This window comes from Moschus berezovskii, chromosome 18, assembly GCF_049115385.1.
Source record: "Moschus berezovskii isolate FMDL1 chromosome 18, NW_MosBer_1.0, whole genome shotgun sequence".
Classification (NCBI taxonomy): domain Eukaryota; kingdom Metazoa; phylum Chordata; class Mammalia; order Artiodactyla; family Moschidae; genus Moschus; species Moschus berezovskii.
Window position 1 is genome coordinate 20,791,457 of NC_142477.1, and position 13,392 is coordinate 20,804,848.

The 13,392-nt window shown below is 47.2% G+C and overlaps 1 protein-coding gene across 1 annotated transcript in view; it reads right to left on the reverse strand.

The window, feature by feature from the left end:
- MYO10 (myosin X) overlaps nt 1–13,392 on the reverse strand; it is a 256,624-nt gene that overhangs the window by 121,603 nt on the left and 121,629 nt on the right. Inside the window, exon 4 of the mRNA XM_055422243.2 lies at nt 3,484–3,671. Coding sequence (XP_055278218.2) covers nt 3,484–3,671 — 188 coding nt within the window. The remainder of the gene's footprint in view (nt 1–3,483; nt 3,672–13,392) is intronic.

Sequence of the window (13,392 nt, forward strand, 5' to 3'; positions counted from 1 at the left end):
GGCCAAAGTACTGCAGTTTCAGTTTTAGCATCAGTCCTTCCAGTGAACACCCAGGATCAATCTCCCTTAGAATGGACTGGTTGGATCTCCTTGCAGTCCAAGGGACTCTCAAGAGTCTTCTCCAGCACCACAGTTCAAAAGCATCAACTCCCAGAGTTTATTCAAACTCATGTCCATTGAGTTGGTGATGCCATCCAACCATCTCATCCTCTGTCGTCCCCTTCTCCTCCTGCCCTCAATCTTTCCCAGCATCAAGGTCTTTTCCAATGAGTCAGATCTCCGCATTAAGGGAGGTAAACTCTTGAAAGTGAGACAAACAATAAAGGCTTGGACTAGAATTCTGGAGATTGTGATTAACAGAGGCCCGTAAAGTGAGAGAAAAAAGGATCTATGAGGTCCCTGCCTAAATCCAAATAGGCTTATTTTCTTAGTTTCATTAAAATTAGCCTGAAAGTTTTCAAAGTAGTAACATGTTGCAGCCACCAGGGGGCAGATCATGCCCGAGGAAATCTAAATGGGCTACTGTGCCCTACAGTTTTTATTTTTATACTCAATTTTCTCTTAATTCCCACAGCCCCAAGTCCCACTTAAAAAAAAAAAAAACCTGCTGGAGTGGTCTATTAAAACCCAAAACACATTTTAATGAGAAATCTATTCTTAAAAACGCCGTTTCCTGATTTAAATACTCTTCACATCAGAATTACACAATGAGAGCTTTCTGTTTGGGTTCCCCTCTCCCTCCCAGCTACCCCCGACTTTATTTTTAAATACCACAGTCTTTGGCAGGAACATGGTAACCCCTTTCCGTTTTATTACACACACATATATATGCACAATGATCTCATTTGATTTTTCACTTTCTTCCCCAACTGCTCTGTCTAGCAAGTGATACATGAGTCATGCGCTCACTTTTTCCACTGAAAGTAATAAACACAGCCAATTATCGATGGCAAATATTTAGGTACCTCAGTGTGGAAAACAGCTTGATCTTAAAGTCTCTGTTAATCTTATCAAATTATATTCTGCTAATCTTATTATATTCTGTATGCTGAAACAGTGATCTTAAATTCTAACTTCTAAACTTCACTTTCAACCTTCATGAGCCCACAAACAGTGCTTCAATCAGAAGGCAAGTCAATTCACTGGGAAGGTGACTGTTAAATGCACTGTGTTTATACCAAGTGTGAGCTTCATTTTTGTATTAACTGCAAGTTGCAAGGATTCATATTTACTTAACTGGATTAACGGACAGTCCTTCTAACTAAGTTGTTTCCACAAATTGGTGAGTGAGCATCGTTAAGGTAAGAAGAGGACTATCTGCCCAGGTGCTTCCCTTTCCTTAAAGAAAGTAACTGATGGGGAAAGCAGGGAGAGAAAAGATGGAGAAATGCATTGTTCTATCCTCCACATTCACAGAATTCTGATTTAGCGCAAATGAAGGATCCAGGAAGAAGAGCAACGGGTAAACACTGCCAAGAAGAACAACACAATCCCTGAAGGCAGTTCTGTACGTGGCACTTGCAGAGCACCTGCGTCAAAGGACTATTGGAAGGTTTCAATGAGCTGATGTATGGAAAGTTCTTGGCACGGTGTTCAAACCCTTTGGAAATGTTGGTCATTATCTATTACCCTTCTTCCATCAGATACCATGTGGGACAATGTGCGTGTGCATGCTCTGCTGTGTCAGACCCCTTGCGACCCCATGGACTGTAGCCCATCAGGCTCCTCTGTCCATGGAATTGTCCAGGCAAGAACACTGGAGTGGGTTGCCATTTCCTCCTCCAGGGGATCTTCCCGACCCAGGGACTGAATCCACGTCTCCTGCATGTCTTGTACCGGCAGGCAGATTCTTTACCACTGAGCCACCTGGGAAGCTGGACAGCAGGGGACAGTGTGAGGACCTCCCAAATGGCCTTTCTCTCTCCTGGAGTTTCCAGGAAGACTCTGCTCTGGTACATCTGCTCCTGACTCCCTCCCCAAAAGAGCAGCGGTGGTTTCCGGTGAACTGGGTTGGGGGAAGGGCTGCTCAGCTCCTCACCATCTGAGGACTGGTTTTGACAGTGATCATGGCCACCAGTGACCTGCCTGAACCCTGATCAGGGGGCCTGTCTGTCTGCAGTTTGGGGCTGGGAGTCTAAAGCTGACACATGGCTCTCCACCTGTCTCCCGAGCCTCACTTCCACTGGATCAGAAATCAGGGAGTGGTGTCCTGATATGATGTCCTCTCTAATTCCAAACACCTTTTCTTCTCCCCTTGAAATAATAACCATTATGTTGTCACAAGTTGGGAAAGAATATCTTGACCTCTGTTTTTGATGAGTTTCCAGTCCCATCAGCAGTTTTAGTAATTCAGTCGGGTCTTAGCAACAGCCGAGCTCCATGGGCAATTGCCTGGACAAAGTGCTTGGATATTCCAGGGCACTCAGCATGTCTGCTCTTGATTTCATCCAGGAGTGTTCTGATCACCATTAAGACACATGAGTGTGAGAGAGTGTGAGTGTGTGAGTGTGAGTGTGTGTGAGTGGGATTGTGTGTGTGAGTGAGAGTGTGTGTGAGTGTGTGTGTGTGTGTGTGAGTGTGTGTGTACGTGTGTGTGTGTGTGTGTGTTCAGTCGCTCAGTCGTGTCTCGCTCTTTGCAGTACTGTGGGCTGTAGCCCGCCAGGCTCTTCTGTCAATGGGATTCTCCAGGCAAGAATACTGGAGCAGGCAGCCATTTCCTTCTCTAGAACATGATCCCACTATAAATAATATGAGCCAACAGGATGTCAGTAGAAATTAGGTGATAAGGGCAATTTGAATTCTTATTCAGTAAAAATTACGTATCTTCAAAGTAATACACTCTATGATTTTTTAGGTAGTTCCTAGAAATAAGTGCTTTGAGAGTGAGGCATCTGGTAGTTTACTTTAATAAATGAGTAAAACTTGGCTAAAATAGATGGCAAGACCCTTTTTCCTCACCTCTCCCCAAAATTAATGGAAATCATGATGCCTTTCCATTGTTTCCTCAACATATAACAGAGTAAGTCCCTCTTCTGTGGCTAATTCAAAGCTCAACTTTAGAAACATCCAATTATTAAATTCCTTTAAAAATCCTTAAATTAGGGAGATTCTAGGGTAATCTGATACTGGCAAAAACCAAAACCTTGCTCGAACAAGCAAGCATTCCAACGAGCCCTCTAGAACATAGAAAACATTTTAAATTTGGAAGTACTAGGCAATGCTTCCGTTAAGTCAACAGAAGGACAATGCCTGATCATTGGAACAAACCAAAGAACTAAGGTAAATAAAACAAAGAACCGAAATGGAGAAATCACACTGAGGACAAGAGCCAGCAGACACGGTACATCCTGCTTTTTTATCGAGTCCTCAGTTTCTGTCTGAAGCTGTAGTCGTTGGGCTACTCAAAACGGAAAACTCCGCCTGGGAAACCTGGGGGCTGACGTGCTGGCAGGCGGGCTCTGGGTTTGGGGGCCGGCTGGTTACCTGATGAGCACACACTGGTTGTCGTGGCGCTTCCACAGGCAGCGGTAGCACTCGTTGGCGATGGCGAAGACGTGTGGGGGCAGCTCGCCCAGGTGGCACCTGCTGTAGCGGTCCACGGCGTCCCTCGAGTACAGGCCCGCGATGGTCTTGTAGGGGTTCACGGAGGCGATGATGGAGCCGATGTAGGTCTGTGGGGACAGGGCCGAGGAGACAGGAACTCGGGTTACAGGTGACACTCGGGGAGGGGAAGGGGGCACCTGGGCACAGGATCTCACCCCCACCCGCCCTGGGGTGGAGACAGAAGCAGCTTGAGCTGCTCCACACTAAGAGGGGAAGAGATGCCACCTCTCACTGGGGCCACTGTCTGAGCCTCAACAGACTCCGCTGAGCGCACGTTAAAGGGACCAGGGACTCCTGACTCCCCCACTCACACACTTCTCCCTGTACTTCTGGGGACAAATCTCGTGCAAAGGAATGAAGCCACTTCAAAGAGGGCTGCAAGTAAACGAGAGGAAGACAGTGGGGACACAGCAAAGCCCCAATCCCTAATTCTCCGGGGACCTCCTGACCCCATCAGGTGGCCGTTAGGAAAGGCGGGATTAAAGCAGTAAGAGAAGGCAGGGGTGGGGACAGGGAGGGTGACTGCCTCGTGGGCTTCTGTTCAGGACGGTGAGAAAGTTCTGGGGGTAGATAGTGGTTACGGCTGCACAACATAGCAATGGTATTTAGTGCATTGTACTGCATGCTGAGAAAGAGTCAAAAAGGTAACTTTTATGCTATAAATCTTTGACTCAAGAAGTAACAAGAACATTGTGAAAACACTCGGTATTCTTCCAGTAATCTCAAACACCTCATGAAATGCCATGTAACTTACCTGGAAAAATAGCTGACTGGCAATCTTCCCTTTTCTGGAACCAAATCCAGACCAGAAATTAAGCAAAATCTTCAGAAGAGCAAAACAGAGGCTACAGAGTTATCAAAGCATCATGCTTCATGCCTCCTCCACGTGGATACAGACTAACTCACCTGTCCTTCTTTAAGAAAGGCTAATGAAGCTGGGGTGCTGGTTCCCAGGCTCAGACACAAGTGGAACAGCAGATGAGAAGGGTGGGCGCTAAGGTCCTGCAGCCTCCACCATTCACCTGCCTGCTTCCACGGTGTGTTCACGAAGCCCTGGGCTTGACAGCATGTTATGGGCTGTGTCCCCTCCTCCAATTCATGTACTGAAGCCCTGACTCCCAGCACCCCTGAATGCAACTCTATCTGTAGACCGGAACTTTTACAGATGATTAAATTAAAATGAGGCTGTTCAGGTGGGCCCTAAACTTGTCCTTGCATGTGCTAAGTCACTTTAGTCATGTCTGACTCTGTGTGACCCTGTGGACTGCAGCTCGCCAGGCACCTCCGTCCATGGGATTCTCCAGGCAAGAATACTGGAGTGCGTTGTCACAGCCTCCTCCAGTTATATTCCACACTCGGGGATCGAACTCACATCTCCTTCATCTCCTCCATTGGTTCAGTTTAGTTGCTCAGTCATGTCCAACTCTTTGCGACCCCATGGACTGCAGCCCGCCAGGCCTCGAAGTCCATCACCAACTCCCAGAACTTCCTCAAACTCATGTCCATTGAGTCGGTGATGCCATCCAGCCATCTCATCCTCTGTCGTCCCCTTCTCCTCCTGCCTTCAATCTTTCCCAGCATCAAGGTCTTTTCAAATGAGTCAGCTCTTCGCATCAGGTGGCCAAAGTATTGGAGTTCCAGCATCAGCATCAGTCCTTCCAATGAATATTCAGGACTGAACTCCCTTAGGATGGACTGGTTGGATCTCCTTGCAGTCCAAGGGACTCTCAAGAGTCTTCTCCAAACCACAGTTCAAAAGCATCAATTCTTCGGTGCTCAGCTTTCTTTATGATCCAACTCCCACATCCATACATGACTACTGAAAAAACCAGAGCTTTGACTAGATGGACCTTTGTTGGAAAGTAAAGTCTGCTTTTTAATGTGCTGTCTAGGTTGGTCATAACTTTTCTACCAAGGAGCAAGCGTCTTTTAATTTCATGGCTGCAGTCCCCACCTGCAGTGATTTTGGAGCCCAAGAAAATAAAGTCTCTCACTGTTCCCACTGTTTCCCCATCTTTTTGCCATGAAGCGATAGATGCAGAAACTGGAAACAGTGAGAGACTTTATTTTTGGGGCTCCAAAATCACTGCAGTCCTCATCTGCAGCCTGCATGGGTAGTCAGGTTCTTTACCACTAGGGCCACCTGGGAAGCCCAAACTTGTCCTTGGAAGAAGAGAGAACCTGGATACACAAAGAAACACAGGGGATGTGCGCAGACAGACCACGTGAGGACCCAACAAGAAGGTGGCCATCTGCAAGCCGAGGCAGGAGAAACCAAGCCTGCTGATACCTTGACCTCAAACTCTGAGCTTCCAGAACTGTGAGAAAATAACTGTCCTGTTGTTTCAGCCAGCCGGTCCGTGGTCTTTTGTTATGGCAGTCAGAACAGACTGATAGAAAGGGCCTGAGCTTTGAAAGCACTCAAAGTATTCCTAGGAGATTCATGGCATTATTGCATCTGTTTTTCAGATGAGCAAATGAAGGTAGAGTGATAAAATTTTGCATCTGGTCACACAGTCAGTGAGGGGCAGAGGTCAGATGTGAACGCAGGCCACCTAAATCCAGAACCTTCTCTTCACGTTCGCTGGCAGGGGGTGGTAACACAGCAGAGGACAAGAAAAGCAAGAAACACTGGACAGAAAGCGCAAACATCCTGAGTGCGTCTGCACCACATTACAGCTAATTGGTAATCATCAATATTTACAGTGACTTCCAGGAACATCAAGCAAAACATCCTGTGTCCCGCGTAACTGCTTTCAAATGTAAGATGGTCGAGGTCATGCTTTGGACACATTTTAAACCAAAACAAGGTTGACAAGGTCAAAGAGTTATCACTGTATGACCCAACAATTCTGCTCCTAGGTATGGACCCCTATAGAATTAAAAACAGGTACACCAACAAAAACACAGCCGCGTCACACACAAGAGCCTCAAGGTAGAAACAACCCAAGGTCCGCCATCAGACAGATGGGGAAACAAGATGCAGTGCAACCATGCTACAGAATATCATTCAGCCACGCTAAGGAAGGGAGCACTGATACAGGCCACCTCGTCCATGAGCCTGAAAACATGACACAAGGTGACAGGAGTCAGACACAAACACGGCGGTAGTTACCATGAAGGACTGAGAGGCGACTGCTTACAGGTACAGGGCTTCCGCTGGGTGATGAGAATGTTTTAGTGCTGGTTACACGATACTGGATATACTAAATGCCACTGAATTTACCTTCAAGTGGTTAGCTTTGTTATGTAAATTTCACTTCCATTAAAAAACAATTATAAGATGCAGAGCTTTCAGGAGTGAATTTTCAGGTCTTCAGAGACCTGCACTCTCTAGAGGGGCCCCTTTACCCATCAGAGCATCAGGGGAAGATGTGGCCAGAAAGAAGAGTGCATGCAGCCTTTTCCTCTGCGGAAGCCCTACTTCTGCAGGCGAGCAGAGAATCACATGGTCCCCTGGGGGATGCCAGACACCTTCCATCAATGCCCGGACCACAGGTGCTGGCGGCTTCTTTTATTACAACTGCACAGATGAGGGAGGCAGGCAGGTAGGTAGGTGACGCTTGAGGCTCTGGGAGTATGGCCCTTTCCTCTTGTAGGTCTAAAATGTCAAGCTTGTTTCTGCCTTTTTGGTAGCTGTCTGCATTATTATTATTTTTATTCGGTGAAATACCAAGACTTCATTTTTCCTGTGAAACATGTTTCCCCACCCCACTTTGGCAGAACTCAAGACAATCAGTGAAGACCCTCTTTATACAGATAGCTAGGCATGCTGCCAATCCCCTGTCTCAGCTACAAGTAAAAGAGAATAGCCACAGTCAGGGCATCAGTTTGACTATTAAATGAATATTAGAATAGCAACCCATCATTAACATCTGAAAAGAGAATAATATGCCCAAACTGTGAAAATTTTTGCACTCCTGCTCATATCCAGGAGATGCAGTTTCAGTCCCTCAGTTGGGAAAACCCCCTGGAGGAAGAAATGGCAACCCACTCCAGTATTCTGCCTGGGAAACCCCATGGACAGAGGAGCCTGGTGGGGTACAGTCCACGGGGTCACAAAGAGTCAGATATAACTGAGCATGCCTGCCTGCCTGCCTCCCGTTCATAGCATATTGGCAAGGTGGTTATAAAATTTTGAGATGTGTTTTTTAAGTATTGATTTATACGTGAAAAACATCATAACCTTTTAATATAAGCTTTCCTTTGAAAGTGATGACTGGTCAAAACCTCATAGGCGTGCTCCCCCTTCCCGGTTGGGGAACCAGCCCCCCAGCATCACTTAAGAAAAAGACTCTGCCTTCCAACGCAGGGGTCAGGGTTTCAATCCCTGGTCAGGAAACTAAGATTCCGGTGCTGCAGAGCAATTGAGTCCACATGCCACAACTAGAGAGTCCACGTACCACATTGAAAGATCCTGTGTGCCACAACTGAAACCCGACACAGCCTAAATAAATAAGTAAAATTAAAAACAAACAAACAAAAAAAGGAGTCACTTATCCTGACACAGATGACGTGGATTCTGTATGGGGGCCGGAGACCCACAGGACATGAAGTTAGTAAAGGTGAAGACGGAACATCCAGAACGTCTTAGGCCTAGTCTTGTTTCTGAGTAATTCACATTGCACTTGGCCCAATGAAGTAGCTTTAAGGTCTTTCAGAAAGACAATGAGGTCCATGGTGTGGCAATTACAGACGACACACCCGTGCCTCCCACCCAATCCCCAGAGATTCTAGGGGCAGGAAGCGGGGCTCTCTGAACAGCAGGTGGTCAGCACTAAGGCAGCCCCTAGGATGGCAAGTATCATGCCAGCGGTGGTTATGCCCACGACCCACTAACATCACCGTACCTTCCCCAGTTGAGCCTGGTCCCCAACACACTGTTAGAGCTGGCCTGTGAGCTCACACCCATCTAGTGTCTCTGGCTCAAAAATCATTCCAACACATCTAAAGACTGTCCCACTCTTGAATACTTTTGTCTTATAGTTTTGTGGCTGCCCATAAATTCAACCAATGGACTCCCCTGTGCCAACAGGGGGCAAGAGAAAACCAGTCTGAATTTGAGCCCAAATTCAATCCTCTGAATCTCTCCCCACCTCCAAAAAAAAATAAAAGGAAACCATATGTAAACTGTGTGTTTGGCTGGCATGGAGAAAGAACCCAGTTTTTCATGGCTATTTTTTAAGATTGTGGGAAACCATGCCTCATGGAGAGTTCGAAATGCCTCTTACTGTAAGCACCTCCACTTAGTTCCAGAGGTAGATTAGGCTTCTATAACATGAAAGCACACGTTTTACAGTTTCACCTCCTCACTAATGACCTGAGTCATTTCTCAACAGGCCTGATACCAGATTTCAAATGACAATTAGGTCTACATGTTTGCAAAACAACTTGACTGAGGTTTCAGAACCGCGGGGCACAGAGGACAACTGACCTGCGCAGACACATTGCGACATAACCTTGACCTTCAGGCAGCCCAGAGGCCACGGTTCAGAGGAACAGAGCTGCCTCTGCCGACAGAGGAAGGAACAGGGCCAGTGAGCAAGGGCAGGACCCCGGATCCTAATCGGGGGGTGCTTCCCCACAGGTCAGCAGTGACTTTCCCCGTTCCCCACGCGCCCACATGCATGTAAGGATGGGAATCGTCCCACTCTCCGGCTTCACAGCCGTGGCCACTGCCTCCACATGCTGGCCACACCCCACTTTCAATTAACTCTACAACCGAGCCCCTTTTTTCTCCATCCACACCACCCTGACCACACCTGCTCAATTATCCCCGAGAGTCTCCTTCCTCATTCATTTCCCACTCAAGTCTTGCGGGTTCAATGCTAGCTGGACCCTTGACAAATGAACACCTGAAGACAGACACTCTCCTGCATAAAACTCTTTCATAGCTCCCACGATCTTCAGGGTCAACCCACAGAATATCCGACAAAAGAGTCTGAGCACCTCCAGAAAGGTGACTGAACACCCACATCCTAAAGAATTTTTCTCCTAAGAGTTACAGAAGTGGGGGCAGCTTCACTTACTTTCTCGTTTTCATTGTGTGTGTCCATACTGGTGCCAATGATACTTTTGGACGCCCCTCCCAAAGGAAGCTGTAAATCAACATGGCAACCAAAGTCATAGTTCCTAACGGTTTCTTCACATTAGATGAAGTGGTTGAGGTTCACCAGCAAAAATAATTACAGCCAGCGTCACCTTTATCTTTTCTCCCACGACCTTGAACATACCACCTTGCATGGATTATTTTGTCACTAGAACAAAGGCTGCATGGATAAGAGATTGGTTGAATAACAAGGAAAGTTCGACATGGAAGTAAACATGGAGGCTGAGGGGTGGAGAGGGCAGGAGAACAGCCTGGTTTTAAGTATCAAGGGATGCAAAAGAGGCAGTGTGGTAAGAAGCCACAAGAGCGTTCAGAAAACACGTGTGCCGCGGACCACTCTCTTGCTGTTCAGTCGTGAAGTCGTGTCTGACTCTTTGCCCGTGGACTGTAGCCCGCCAGGCTCCTCTGGCCATGGGATTTCCCAGGCAAGAATACTGGAGTGGCTTGTCAATTCCTTCTCTAGGGGATCTTCCTGAACCAGGGACTGTAACTGCATCTCCTGCATTGACAGCTGGATCCTTTACCACTGACCCACCTGGGAAGCCCAATAATACTATAGCTGTGCCTAATCGTATTTTTGTGTTTATTAGTGATTTATAGTCATTAAATGCTACAGTCTGAATTTGAATGCAGCTTCCACTGGTTCAAGTTACTTAAATTCTTGGTGCTTCAGTTTCCTCAATGGTAAAGCAAGGAAAACAACATTAGTAGCTGGTAGAATTAAATGAATTGACACCTATGAATTAAAAAACCTACTACAGTGAAAGCTGAATGCCTCAGTGAAGAGCCTGTGTTTCCACTCTCACTCTATAAAAAGGCAGTTGCTGTCATTGCTCCAAAAACGGTCATGGACGCCGTGCACTTTGGGATTCAGGGTACCTGCAGCTCTCAAACACCAGGTGGGGCCATGTGCTGGCTTCCTCACACCAGATTCTGAACTTCATGAGAATAAATCGCCTGGTCATTTTAACGGCTTTTCTGAAATAGAAAGTATATTCTATTTTGGAGCACAAAAAAATTTTTCTCTAGTCAGAAGAGTTCCACATAACTCACCAAAAAAATACATTTCCTTGCCCATTTTAATAATCGGGAACAGCTGCAGTGCCTATTGCTATAAAATGTTGCGAGAGACTCCCTTCATTGGTTTAAGACATAGCCTACCAATTCAAGGTTTCAAAAGGCTTAAGTACAGCAAAGCAGAGACATCATGATAAAGGCCCATATAGTCAAAGCTATTGGAGAAGGCAATGGCAAGCCACTCCAGTACTCTTGCCTAGAAACTCCCATGGATGGAGGAGCCTGGTAGGCTGCAGTCTGTGGGGTCGCTAAGGGTCGGACACGACTGAGCGACTTCACTTTCACTTTTCACTTTCCACTTTCACACATTGGAGAAGGAAATGGCAACCCACTCCAGTGTTCTTGCCTGGAGAATCCCAGGGACAGGGGAGCCTGGTGGGCTTCCGTCTATGGGGTCACACAGAGTCGGACACGACTAAAGTGACTTAGCAGCAGCAGCAGCAGTCAAAGCTATGGTTTCTCCAGTAGTCATGTACGGATGTGAGAGTTGGATCATAAAGAAGGCTGAGCACTGAAGAAATGATGCTTTCAATTTATGGTGCTGGAGAAAACTCTTGAGAGTCCCGTGGACAGCAAGAAGATCAAACCAATCAATCCTAAAGGAAAGCAACCCTGAATATTCATTAGAAGGACTGAAGCTAAAGGTGAAGGTCCAATCCCTTGGTCACCTGATGCAAAGAGCCAACTCACTGGAAAAGACCCTGATGCTGGGGAAGATTGAGGGCAAAAGCAGAAGGGAGTGACAGAGGATGAGATGGTTGGATGGCATCATCCACTCAATGGACGTGAGTTTGAGCATACTCCAGGAGATAGTGAAAACCAGGGAAGCCTGCTTGCTGCAGTCCATGGGATCACAAAGAGTCGACTCAACTTAGTGACCCAACAACAACAAAAAGGTTGTAATACCTAGTATCTTGTCCCCCACCCAAAAAAAAAAAAAAGCATAAAAGAACACTGAAAGTGACCCAGTAGCCTCAGATACATTCTGCTGGTAGATAAGGAGCATCCATGTTACTGTTGGAAAGTCATTTTTACAACACAGGAAGACATGATGGAGACAGCAAGGTGTGGTCCGGTCAGAAGACCCCAAGTCCTCATTCTGGACCTACCTTCCCTGGTTCACAGCTTAACCCCTCCAGGCCCCAGATTCCAATCAATAACAAGAACACACCCTCTGTTACTCCACCCAATTACCACGTGAAAGTGTTACACAAATCACAGGTGCGTATTATTTTTTTTCATTCATGAAAATAAAACTACAATGGCGTTTCAGCACATGGTCCTGAAAAGCTGGAAGTAGATCAAGTAACCTCAATTGCACCAGGGAAACTGGTGCAAGTCACTGCTATGTCTCCCCTACAGGGAAGGTACTTGTCAAGAAGTGGGGACCACTATGCAGATTTACCTTCCACCCACCCTTTTCCGGGACTTCCCTGGTGGCTCAGCTGGTAAAGAACCCGCCAGCAATGCAGGAGACCCCGGGTTGAATCCCAGGAAGATCCCCCAGAGTAGGGCACGACAACCCACTCCAGAACCCTTGCCTGGAGAATCCCCATGGACTGTAGCCCACCAACTCACTTCTCCAAATCTCTTTCTGGAGCGCAGCTCTGGTTTTAAGTTGAGGATCTGTGTACTCAAGAGAGTCTGCTGGGCATTTCCACTTGGCTGCCTTCAACTTGGCTTCCTGCAAAACACCTGCTTCTCTACGCACAGCCACATCTTCACAAATGGCACCACGGTCTACCCAAGTGGATAAACCAGAAATCCAGGAGTCATCCTACAGCAATAGAGCCTGCTGCCCCCAAACCCAAGCAAACACCGAGATTCTACCTCTTAGCAAATATCATGCTCCAGCTTCCCGAGGACTTGTTTTGAACCCCAACATTTCCCATCGGGTTTGCTAGTCACCCCTCCTCCTAGACCAGATGCATCTGCTGGACTCATCCATCACCCGCAGTCAGAGTGAGCGTTCCCAGAGCTCACCTTTGACGCTGTCCCCTGCCAGGCTGCAGAAATGAACTCAAGGTCACTAACTCCCACGCAGCGCCCTTCCTCGCCTGCTGCTGACCGCTCACCAGCCGGCCGCACCCAGCCTTCACTACAGGTTCTTTGCCTGCCCTGCAGGTGACAAATCACGCTATTCCAAGTCTTTGCTGGTCTTCTGCCAGGAAAGAACCACCCTCCCTCCTGGCTGAATTCCCCTAGGAATGTTTCAAAACTCGGCACTCCTGCCCCAGGTGGGATCCTCTTCTGACCCCCTCACCTCTTCCTGCGAGGCCCATTATTTGTGTTCTCAGCACTTTTATCACAGTCATTGTCGCCCCAATCCGTTGTCAAAGGTATGACGTGTCTGTTTTCATCAACAAGCTAGGAGGCCCTGGAGGGGCGCTGTCTTTTAGTTTCTTCAATATTTCAAGAAACGGTTACCATGATGAAGAGGAATTTTGCATCCTTGGAGCCTCAAACACAGCCTGGCACACAGGCAGGGCTGAGTCAATGTAGAGACATTGGAGGCACCTGGATTCATTACCAATGCACCAATAAGTTCCCTTTTTAACTGAGTTCTCATGCTCCACACCCACCTTCTTCCCTAACAAAACTGC